The following is a 12,983-nucleotide window of genomic DNA, read 5'->3' as shown; positions in this document are numbered from 1 at the left end:
GCCACCATTAATAATTAATGCTGCTCCAAAACAAAGACAGCAGGGTCACTTGGAAACAAAGGTGGAGGCTGATTCACCTTTCACTGCTTCTCAGCATCCCACCCTCATTCACCCCAGGCACCTGCTAATTCTAGTCTGAACAACAATGTGTTCGTATAAGTGGAACGTTCCCATCCAACTTTTAGATGTTGAACACATCCAGGGCAACTTCCCCTATATTAAGGTTAATTGTTTAATTTAAATACATTTTACTATGACACAGTGCATGTGATAATATGTTAATATGTTGATTAATCAATAAAATGTTTGGCCTTTTTTACAAGTAGACACTGCTGACCCTGTTAGTTATTAGGTAACCTGATGTCAGAAAAACATTTCTTGTATTTTGTTCCTTGGTTTGTTGTTGAACAACTACTTGTTGATGCACTACAGTGCATCCATGGCGACCGAGGGAACAGATACTGATATCGTCTACACTATCATTAAGTTAAATTTAATAAATTCTGCATGTGTGTGTTTTTTTTCACGTGAAATGTGTGTCTTTTAGTGTATATTTTACAGTGTTACTGCAAAAGTAATGCACTGCAAAAGTGTGCACTACCAGCAGTCTATGATGATGACTCTATTTTGGCAAGTGGACCTTATTATGCTAAGAGAATTGCAAATCAGTGTTGTTCTTGGGAATATGAATGTAGGTGTTTCACCCCAAAAAGTTTACCATTAGGTTCAATTAACTTACATTAATTGCTCATTTTCACGTAGCTAAGGTGACAATTTAAGATTCAACTATTTGTGTGTCTTGGCTGTTGAGTATGCTAAACTATAAAACACCACAGACCAGGAAATGGCTGGAAAAATGTACTGTAAAATGTGTGCACTATACTGAAAAGTTGTAATTGGATTTCGAAGTCCAGACACTGCAGTCAGCTCTGTGCTGTTATAGACAGCAAAGGTGAAGCTGTGTAAGGCAGCTCAATATGTCAGCAAAAAACTTAAAATACATTAAGCTTCGATCAAAATTTCTTTAAGTATAGTTGTAATAGTTCAAGAGTTAGAACAAATAATACATCCCATGACTGGTCAACATAAAGTGGATAATGTATGAGATAGATGGATTGAAAATGTCAAATATAAAGATGGAGCAAGCACTCGCATGTGAAAAACGATGTACTGAAACAGCTAGTTATCAGATGAAAACAACGTTTAACATCCTTAACAGAAAAATACCTCTCACACAGTGTGATCATACTACATAAACTGAAATCAAAGCAGTTTAATGGTAAAGTGGGTGACGAGGAGCTAAAGGTCAACAACAGGCTGCCTTCTGAAATCACCATCCATCATCTTCATTTAATCTCACAACACATGGCAGAGAAGACCTTTCTGGTCGCTCAGGTTGAAATGTTTATATTCATTATTCTGTAGCTCCTATTGTCCTTGTACCATGTAAGTCAGGATGTATCATTAATCTTTTAGTCATCTGTAAAGACTAGATGCAAACAATGAGGCCTTTGTGCTTTTATGTGCAATTAAAACATTATTTCTTTATGTGCAAAGAAATCCATTCAAATCAGTTATGCCCAGATTCACAAACTACAGTTTGTCTTGTTGGGCTTTCATTTTGCCAAAAAAAAACAATAATGCTAAATAGTTACTGGCAATAAAATAACCAATGTAATTGTTTAAAATAGGGATGCATAATATTATCAGCATGATATTGATATCAGCCAAGCTCCCCCGATACGACTAATAACTAGACTGAATGAGCTGCTACCTCCTCGACTCCTACGCTCTCCTATTCTTTTTTTTGTTTTGTATTTTGCACATTGAGAGAAATTTACATCTACATCTGCTGCATCTGCTGTAGTATGCAAATGTTGTGTTCATTTCACCACAGAAGAGACTAAATAACCTCTGCAGTTGGCCACAGGGAAAACAAATATCAGTTACTGGTCCAAGCACCACCCCCAATATATCAGCGAATAGTCCAATACTGTGCATCCCTAGTATAAAATGCAGGTCAAGCTGGTGAAACTCTGCAGTAATGAAGAGAAAGAAACCGAGCATCACTTGCTATGGGAATTGAGGCACAGAAGTGTCACCACAGAATACGCTGTTGGGTGGATCATCTGAGCTGTCATATCAGTGTCAGCATGGCTAGGAGGCAATGCTAATACACACAGTGTAGCAGCACAATCACAGCAGTAACTAATATCTTTATTTGGCAATGTGTAATAATTGCATGATAATTTCACTCTAAATACTACAACAAATGAAAAAGGTTATCAGGCTTTAAAAACATGAGTTTTACTCTTCCAAAATGCATTCACTATACAGATTTCATAGCTCATCATAAACCCTGTCTTACTATTGTCTAATTTGTTTCGACATTTCAGAATTATCCAACCAGAATTATATTGTTTATCCTTTCCAGTTTTCATGACTGAGGGAGACAGGCAGAATGTCCTTTAATGGTGCCTTCTGGGATCCTGCTGTGGATACGTGAATGAGACCTTTAGGGCTGCATTATGGATACATGCACAGCGCCAGGAAGGGAGGGGTATGGTGAATACACATTTATTGTAAGGAAGGGGGAATGGAAGTGGTGTTGCAGCCATGTAGTGCAGCTGCTTTAGACAGATACCATGTGCATGTGTGTGTGTGCATGTAAGATTGACAAGACATTGGGCCCTCAAGGAGATCCGACACCTCAAACTACTGGAGGGGCACAGAGCTACACCAGAGGAGCGGTGTTTATTATGTGCACATTGTCAGCTGGCAGTGTTAACCCTGTATGAAAAGCTGTCAATTTTACCTTTGATCATACTTGTTATTGTCTTCTACTGTAGCAAGGGAATCTTAAGATTGTCCTACTACATTTTATTAAATTACAAAATAATTTGAAATGCAACTAAGCGTACAACTAATTTGATACATCTGAGTTAATTAAACACAGGGATCTGTGAGCTGGTTGATTAAGATGATTTTCAGTGCACGAGATAAACTACTGATTCAAACGACCTGTGCATAGCTTATGTACATTGCTGTTTAAACAAGTAGGGGATAAAGTTTTGAAGAGATTCACAAGTATCTACCCACATCCACATTTTATGCCCTTTATGAACTAAGGCAGAATGTTAAGCAACAAAGGCAAAAGGAGACAGAATTGTCATGGAGACCACTTCAAGCTGAGTGAAGTCCTCAGACCCATACAGTTACCATGGCAGCCTATCTTATATACATTGTACTTAGGTTATCAAGTGTAGGTGTTGGTGTAAGGTATTATTCCAGATTAGCTGCATGGCTGATGCTACCTTTGATTGTACACTTATTTTAAACAGCATTTCTAAGCTAGTGCCTGGTCTCAGTTTGTCCCAACATCACGACGTAAAGCACCTCACCGAACGAGTATAACATGACCTCAAATTTCATTGCATATTTTGTGAAGAATTGAGAAATACCTGGGCATTTTTAGTCTTATGGTTAGCATTAAGGGTTAAAGTCAGCAAAGAAGTGGAAATTCATGGCTGAAATACTTGCAGTGAAAAATAATTTACCTTTTAAAACAAAATTAGCTCTCTAAAAAGGCAGGGGTTGAGGCCACTTAAAATCCATAATACCAAAAATAAGAATGAAAGGGGGAAATGGAAAAAATATTATCAAAATCTATAAAAAAAAATGAATTAATAAATAATCATAACAGTGCCGTTTCCAAACAACATCGTTGACAAACAGTATAAGGCTCTTTATGTCCATTGTTCCAGCTTCTGATTACAGCGTTGTACCTGTGGAGAGATCCTGACCTCTGTTAATACACTGGCTGTGCTGTGTGAGAAATTGGTCTTTGGAGAGGCAGGCCTGGAAATAGCTGGCTGAGCTTTTTTAAGCTGTAGGTTCAAGCGTAGCAGTACACCTTAGGCTTGTTCAGCTCCAGGGAGACAAAAAGGTTGTTCAAATGTCACCACCCCACCCCAGCCCAAACACAGCACTGCAACAGCTGAGAAAGGAGTTATTTGTGAATGTCTCAGATGCCCTAAGGCCACGGTGTGTGTGACAAAGTGTGTATGTGACTGTGTGTGATGACTGTAAATGAGTGTGGCACAGCACTACACATGACGCTTGCGATATATGATATTAAGCAAGCTGACCAGGGGCCACGTGCTGCTAAATGCTCAACAAATTGAGACTGACACAGTGGTTCTCACAGTGGAAAAAATACATTTGGAGGACTCCAACATGATGTCAGAAATAATGCAGAAGTGGACAGCTGCTTGTGAAGAGGCATTGCCATGTAAAACAAACTATTTGTAAACTCAAGTCTGAAAAGGTAGGATAAATAATAAGAAAAACGGGATTTTCACTCAAAAATACACTCAATTACAGATCTCTGAATTATTCAACTGAAGCAACAGAAAAAATAAATGAATTATAAACCTAATGACTTGTGCATGTCAAAACATACAACAGACGTGTTTGAACAAGGCATATTCTAACGGAAACATCTTCACAAATATAAGCCTTACGTAGGTTTCATACAATACCCTGCAACCTCTGTGTTATACTGAAACTTCTTTAACTTGGGGCAGCTACAGTAAACCACACCAGAGAAGTAGTGCACAGGATTCAATCTCACAGGAGATATATACAAGGCTGAAGGACGTCTCACTCAGGATGCACAATAGCTTCATTAAAGCTGCAGTAGGCAGGATCACTGGAAAATTGGTGATTGTTGAGTTTCATTTGCAGGTTATTGTCCTTCTCTCGTCTCATCAGATGAACACAGACAAACACTTGTTTCATAGGTGGCAGATGACCTGAGGTAATCTCTCCATCTCTGAAACTCTAAGCCGATACTGACATGTGTTTTGTTGTGTTTATTGTCCAGCTATCTTTTTAACTGTGTATTTGATTACACAACAGCGGATGCAATGCACACCAGATGCGCGATGCAAATACGATGAGAATATATTCGAATATCTGTGTTTTTTTAGAGGGAATATTCGAATATCATTTTTGAGCAATTTTGACAGCCCTAGTAAGCATCTCTTGGAATATCAAGAATGCATGAAATTAAGGTCAGCACCCTCCAAATCAGCAGGTAACACAGGGAATTTTAATTAAAGATGTTGATTTGCACAGTAAAAGTTCTGTATTTAGACTGCAATTGTCTTTGCATTCCGATTCCTCACTTCATTAGAATCATGAGTAGCTCTTCTTTGTAAACAGCATCATTTTCTGGGGCCATGTGAACCTGTACTAGTGTGGAGTTATTCTACAGTATTCATGACAGTAAAATAGACCATCCTAAGTTAATCTACTGCAGTAATTCTGTTCTAAACCAGTAGAAAATGCTGTGCACCTGATTATGCAAGAAAAAAAAATACCGTTGGATACCTTGAAACCGTTCGAATTTTGAAAAATACCGTGATGTATATTTTTGGTCATACCACCCAGCCCTAGTGTGAATGTGAGCGTGAATGGTTGTTTGTCTTTGTATGTTGGCCATGGGATGGACCGACAACCCGATCTACCAAGCTCTACCACTCAAAACATTGATTTAAATTAGTTCAATTACCAAGCATATACTACATGCATAAAGAAGGGCAATCTGTATTGTAGAACTACAACAATACCTGTCCAGAACCCTGGTTAATACACAGCACTGATTTACGACACAAGAACACCTTCAATAAAAAGGTGACAGTCCAGTTACTTAGAATTCAATCAGCATTAATATACTCACTGAGCCGAGACAACAGACATTAATAAGCTCTACATCAGCCTCTCTATTGCTGTCATTTGCTTCTCTTCCCTCGTCCTCTCCCTCCTCCATCTTCCCTCTATCCATTCATTTGGTTGAGCTATTAATAGCCCCGCCACTCGCCTATCAATACCATCACTACTCCAGTAACAGAGGAAGTGGGGGTGTGGCCAAGCCAGTGGAATGAGAATAAATGAGCTGAACTATCTTGGTCTTATGTAATAAAAGAGACAGCGACAGGCAAAGGAATACACTGCACATAGAAAAGGCAAGAAGAATTGAGTATTTAAAAAAAGATGGTAGATAAGACAAGCCGGTGAGAAATTGTTTTAGAGTACAATGGGAAGGCAAAAGGAAAAGTGAAGCAGTGAAGGATGGGTAGAAAAATATGATAGGAAGCAAAAATGGAAAAAATGTCCCAATTCCATAGATAAAGGTACTGAGAGGTAGAAAGATTGAGATAATTTACACAGCAGGTGAAATATAGCTAAAAATATGTGACTCGGGACAGAGATATCTGCCAGCTCGCTGTACATTTACACACATTCCTTATCTCCAATCCTACCCCTCAGTGTCTACAACCACATATAAGGGTCCACATTCTTCTACCTCTACATTTTTCCTCTTTCCACATATACCTTCTCTCTGTGCTTATTGATCTAGACAGATAGTTTCACCCATCTCTGTGCAGCAAATAGAAAGGCTATTGTATTATCCATGAAAGCAAGGCTCTCAGTCTGCTTCGAGAGTTTATTTGACCTCTCCCATTGCTGCTGCTGCTGCTGCTACTGTGTGGCTTTGTCACTCCACAAACGGTTTACAAAATCTCTAAGAATCCAAGGGCAGCTCACAGATCTATTAACTGCTTGGTGAGATTTCAAGATTCAGCTTTACTCGAGGAAACTGGTCAAAATCATCAGTCTCGATGGTTAGGCAAAAGACTCAAAAGACTGATACAGATAACAAGATTTAGACTAAGGTCACGAGAATGTAAGAGATCAGTAACATAGCAAAATATCAAAGGGAGAACAGATATTTTCATTTCAATCATGCAATCCAGTGTGTAATGAATTCAAAGTTGCCTCAAAGAACAGAATTACTTCATGCTGTTTTCTCGTGAAGGGCAACTCATGTGAGCTTGTGAAACAAACAGGCAGTCTTGACTTATAATTCTCTCATGTAATTATGTAAGCCAAGAACATCAATGAACATGTTACGGTTCAGTAAAGTACTAAAGTGACTTGCTGTCAGTAATGTGGGTTCGTACAGCGCTGGTGCTGTCACCCTGAACTGTCTAAATCGCTGGGTTGTTTACCTAACTGTATTTCCATGTCAATTGCTTACTTATATTCATTTGGTATGAAAAGCTAAAGTAAAAATGAACAATATAAAGCTGGTGCAGACCAAATGAAATGAACTGAACGAGTGACTGAACGAATGACTGACTGACTGACTGACTGACTGACTGACTGACTGAATTAATTCATTAATTCATTAATTCATTAAAACACAAAAAAATTAACCACAGACCAAATATAAAACATGGGTTGTTGGTTGAAGCTATTCAGGATGTAAGACTATAAGGAACAGTCACCTGGGAGTTACTCTGTTGGTTGTAAAAAAGAACTTGTCTGAGCCTACTTCTCTCTTGATTCAAAATGTTAATCAACATTTCCCTTAGAAGAGGTCTCAACAGCTAGTTACAGGTCTTCAGTAAATTATAAATTAGTCCTTTATCAGTCCCGCAGGGGAAATTCCTTCACTGCATTTAACCCATCCTCTACTAGAAACCTTCCTTGAATTATGAGCAGCGGGCAGCCACTGAGCAGCACCCAGGGAGCAATAGTGGTTGGGTACCTTGCTCAGGGGCACACCAGCCCTTTTTTGACCTGGGGGGATTCGGTAACCCTCCAGTTACAAGATCCCTTCCCACTTGGCCATGAGCACATGAGGAATTTTGTAAATTAGACAATAAAGACAACACATATTACCCCCAGTAGGTGCCGTTAACTACTGTTTGGCATCAGAAGCACCCACACACAAGACATAGATATTGACAACAGTCTACATACTAAAGTTTCCAATGGCAACCAGGTCTAGACCAAGTGATAGACACATTCAATAACAAGCCAGTGCACATCTCTCATGAGATGACTCTTTCCAAAACCCTTCACATATTAGCTCACATAAGAACATGAGAATGAAGTAAACGCAACTTGGTATCACAGATGTCCCTCACTAATCGGCGTGTACTTTTACCTTTGTGATGAGGATGCGGTACTGCTCAAGCAGCTCGTGGTTGTCATGGCAACCAGACAGCAACTGCCAGACTTCAGCTCTGAGTGGCTCAGGAATGCCACTGCGAACCAGTGAGGACAAACCCTTTGGACGCGTGGACAGGTTTCCATGCCTGGTACACACACACACACACACACACACACAGGCAGAAGTAATCAATTATTTTGTGATCTTGTTTAAACTCCTTGAGTGGGTCTAAATTTTGCTTTGACCTATAGCTGGAAGATCTGATGATAGCTTTTTGTTAGGTTTTTTAAAGTGGCATTTAGGCATCGACAGATTTTATTAATGTCTTTTAAGACAAGAAAAGTGCATCAGTTTTTCCTCACCAGGTAAGAAGGGCTGACTAAGCGCCTTGTTTGTTATTTATTATTACCGTGACATAGCAGTACAATTCACCGCCTTACTGAAATGGACTATAATTACAGAATAAACAGTTTTGAGTAAGATAGTCATACAAATACGGACAGAAGCATTTCATTTCAAGTGATAGTACTACAATTATACGTCATAATGTTACATTATTGTGTATGTAATTGAGAACAGGACAAAAGACAATACTACATCAAGACTAATAATTGCAGTTCTGCCATGTTGATAACATTCTCCCACAAGATGAAATATCCTGCTTTTGAAAACACACCGTCAGCTCTTTTTAATGATGCTTGAAATCTCATCATAATGCATTTGTTGAGGCCATATGAAAGCAATTTGCCAATGAACTACTTTGCCTCATTGTGCTGATGCAACAGCAAGAAAACAGGCTGTGAAGTCAAATGAAAAACCATAAACATCTTTTATTCAGTTAATCATGTTGGTGTCTGTACCTGAAGCTACTGTACATGTATCAATGCTGGATGGTATGAATGCATAAAGTATCAAAATGATAACACAAAGTGTTATAGCAGATAAATGAATGGTCATATCGGAACTGAACTGTTATTGGGATGATTAACAATTAGCCCCGGGCTATAAATCACAGATGGCATGTAGCACTATGGGCATGATTTACTTCTAAGCACCAGTGTGTCTTGTCATAGTTACTTTGCACGGGGCCTAACATTCACGTTTGAAGTCATTGCATGCCTAATTGTATGGTTTATTTACACTAGTTTGCACCACACTTAATAGAACTGTATATTAGAAAGGCATCACACTGTGGTTACTATTATATGATGGGTGTGCTGTTGTAATGTTTAAGTGAAATATTGCAAGCTTTTTCTGTTAAATCCCTGTCCAGATGTGCAAAGGTCAATTGTTGTCTCACATCTAAACATGTTTCTTTTTAAAGCCTTACCATCTGTTGAGGATTCCTCCCCAAGACTCTAGGATTTTCTCAGGACAGTCTTTGGAAACATCCCCTGTACCACTTGAGATTTCACTGTCACTATCTGTAGGAAATACAACAAACCAAAATCCAAATATTAACAGATATTTAGAGTAACCTTCAACTGTCAACTGTGACCTTTGTCTACATGGCTAAACTGTACTCAGAACAACATTTTGTAGACAAGGACTTAAACTGAATATGATTTCATAATATTTCAGTGTAACGTAACTCTTGAGACAAGAGGACAAGTTGGATTAATGTTCCAGCAGTTCTTGTGAAGGTCACCGACAGTTTCGAGACAGGAAGTTTTAAAAACTTTTTAACACTGATGCCACTCAGTCAGAAGGAGGTGGTGCCTCCACATTCTCTTTATTGCTGTTCTTCTGTCGGTGATTTGTGAGGAAGACAAGAGGCAATCAGCACAGCGAGCCACTTGTGTTTAGATGCAGAGGCACTAATTGACTGCCTGGCCTGCTCTGCTGCTGGAGAGATGAACTGATAAACCCACATATAGACCGCCCACTGGAGCACACACACACACACAGTGTCAAACAATTATGTCCAGGACATACTGAGAACTTGTGTAGTTAATGACACTACTGTAGAAACACATATATGTTCAGTATATAAAATAAAAGGGTACTCGTGCTATGTCTTTTTTTTTTATAAAGTGTCCAAAAACTGAACGATGTAAAATTTTATGTTGTACATGACATCTTTACTAACAGTTGTGAACATGAAAATACAGAGTTGGAGTTAGGTCATGCATTCAGCTTAAGCATGATCTCAGCCATAAAATCCTCAAAGGCAATAGATCATTCACTTCCTCTGAAGCCTTTTGTAAGACCTCGACATTAAAAAAGGAGAAGGAACATTTTGTACCACACTCTGCAGCCACCATACCCAATGTACTTGTGCACCTATACATCCTCACAGCCTCAGCAGGAGTCTTTCAGGTCTTCATAAATGTTTGATGAGTCCTTTCAAATGGTTCAGACCCAGCACAAAGCTGCTGCTTCTGTTCTCAGATTGACTAAGGTTACGTGGTGAGGAAGCGCGAGTCCAGTGCCTCCACCAGCTTAACAGGTGATGAAAGAAACTATGAAGACCATTACGGTTACCTTCTAATCTAGAGAGGCTATGCATTCACTCCAGGATTACTTTCAAATAGAATCTCTCTGATGCTAAAGCCACCAGTGGATTGGTTGTGTCAAAATTAAAAGGAAGCCGAATTTCCCAACTAGTCTCTTTTTGTGGGGTCTTATTTGTATCTTTATTTTATTTAACGTTATTCTATATTATGTTTTGCAACTATCACATATTAGTTGACAGGACTGACATGACTGACTGATCATTTTGTCTAAATGTAATCAGTAACAGTTTTTGTCTATGTTCAAGCAAGTGAAAAAAAAAAAAAGGGTACCAAACCTCAACAATAAAACATAAAGCATTCAGTAAAAAGAAAAGCAGGGGAAAAGGGATAATTTTAGTTTCAAGCTTCCCCCCCAAAAGAAACATGCATATATACTGAATATTTATGTGTGTGTTTGCAGCAGTGGCTTCTACACTAAGCGTGTATTCATTTCTGTACTGAGTGAGGGGCGCTATTGGAAAAAGCCCTGTGACTGTCTTCCATAGTGCCATTTGAAAGCCGTCAGCTGCAGGCTTGGCAGCCGACTTGTGGCTTTGGGCAAGACGACAGCGAGGACAGGTGAGTTTTCCCTTTCAGTCGATTCACTAAGAACAACACAATGAGGGCCCTATTTAAACAATCTATGGCACATGGTCTTAAGTGTATGGCACAAGAAAATTAGGGCTTGTCAAACTCCATTTTAGTTTCACTACACAGCATGTAATCAAGGCACAAAGGGACCTGTAAATGATAATTTGAATGTATAAAATAATATAGTGGTGATTAGATTTCATGCATATTTCATTATTTAAAATAAGTGGTGTACAGGATGTTCCTTATCCTTGAGTCTTTCTTTTCTTGGATAGTGATGTGCACTCATGTTATGCAAACAGCAGCTAGTGCAGAAAAGTCCACCTTTATACCAAAACCAAATATCATCATGAGACATGCAGCCTGAATTGTGTCCAGATCTAATATGCGACATCTGCACCACTGAGCCAGGGGTGAGGTGGAATCACCAGTGCTGTTTATATTAGTGGGCTAAAACTAGGTCATGTTTGGGAACCCCTGGAGTCCAATAGCGAGTGACCGTGCTGTTGACGATACATCTGTTTTTTTCCTCCAAACCTAAAGTATAGCTATGGTTGGAGGAACATTTTTGTTACTCTGTTCTGTTTTATTGGTTGGGTTTAAATCTCATAAATGAATTCCGGACACTTACGGCACTTTTAAGGCACTGATGCCACAAGGAACTTGGTTGATAAACCATTAGGGCAGTAATTAGTAGAAACGGTTTTAATGTCAAAAAGCTAAGATTTAACCTTTTACAATCTTATTTGATTGCTTTACTATTGTGGTTTAAATATCATTTACACAATTGAAAGATCTAAGCAAAAGACACTCCACGGTCAAGTTGATTTAACTGAAGCAGGTTGTGAACTGCTTCGTAAAGACTTCTATGTACAATATCTGTTTAGAGCTTGAAGGATTACTGCACGACAACTTTTCAACCCCAAGTCACCCTTTTTATCCAGTTACACTGAATTTACCCTCCTTGGTCTACATTAAATACCCCATGATGACAACATGAAAGCAGATCTTTGAACATGGAACATTAAATATTCCTAATACTTAGTCTACTTATAACCTTGAGTCTCCTTGGATGTGATGCAAGCTCTGCATATCTGAATTTGAGGATTTTCAAGTCCCCCCCCAAGATCAAGATCAGTTCAGTGGGTCTTTTTCACAGCGGACAATTTGACAGGAGTTGCTGATGATCAATGACAGCTCTATTCAGAAGTTATTCATCATTCATTTGTGTGCTGTTCCTACAGTGACTTGTCAAAACATCTAATTGGGTTCAAAGTGAGGGGTCTTATCCTCAACACTCAAGGACAGTTGTGCCTATAAGCCACACCAGAGATGTATTCAGATTATTATCCTGTTGGAATAATAGATCTGTTCAGCTATCACTCCACGCAGTCTTCCCCCACTCTCAACAGCAGCATTGTGCTTCCGTGTAAGTGATAAGCATCATGTATGGAGGAAACCAGACACGACAAGACATGAATTGAGGTCAAACAGATCAATCTTGGTTTCCATCACACCAATCAAGGTTTTCTTGGAGTCCTCGAGGTGCTGTTTTTTTGTAAACACTGAGCACTGGGCTTTCAAGTGTGTCTCACTGACAAGAGGCTTATTGACATTCTGGCCTATTTTGACATGCAAACGTAAGGTGTAAATAATGTCATTAATTATTAGTCCCATCATTAATGTCATCAGGAGCACATGGACCTCTCCTTCTTCTGGAGGTTCCCCCAATCTAAAGACTGGATCTTTAACACTTGGAGTCACCACCAGGTTCTTGGGTCACCTCTCAAACCAGTGAACCCTTCTCCATTGATTGCTCAGTTAGGCCAGCTGGCCATTTTTTAGAAGAGTCCTATTTGTTCCACACTTTT

General features: G+C 39.1%; 1 protein-coding gene across 1 annotated transcript in view; it reads right to left on the bottom strand.

Annotated features, from left to right (window-relative positions):
* Positions 1–12,983, bottom strand: part of rabgap1l (RAB GTPase activating protein 1-like) — an 86,161-nt gene that overhangs the window by 57,929 nt on the left and 15,249 nt on the right. Inside the window, exons 11-12 of the mRNA XM_083888376.1 lie at positions 9,357–9,450; positions 8,021–8,171 (exon numbers count right to left, since the gene is read on the bottom strand). Coding sequence (XP_083744502.1) covers positions 8,021–8,171; positions 9,357–9,450 — 245 coding nt within the window. The remainder of the gene's footprint in view (positions 1–8,020; positions 8,172–9,356; positions 9,451–12,983) is intronic.

Source organism: Microchirus variegatus (assembly GCF_963457635.1).
Source record: "Microchirus variegatus genome assembly, chromosome: 4".
Lineage (NCBI taxonomy): Eukaryota > Metazoa > Chordata > Actinopteri > Pleuronectiformes > Soleidae > Microchirus > Microchirus variegatus.
The sequence above is the reverse complement of the archived record's forward strand: the minus strand, read 5'-3'. Positions and strand labels throughout refer to the sequence as shown.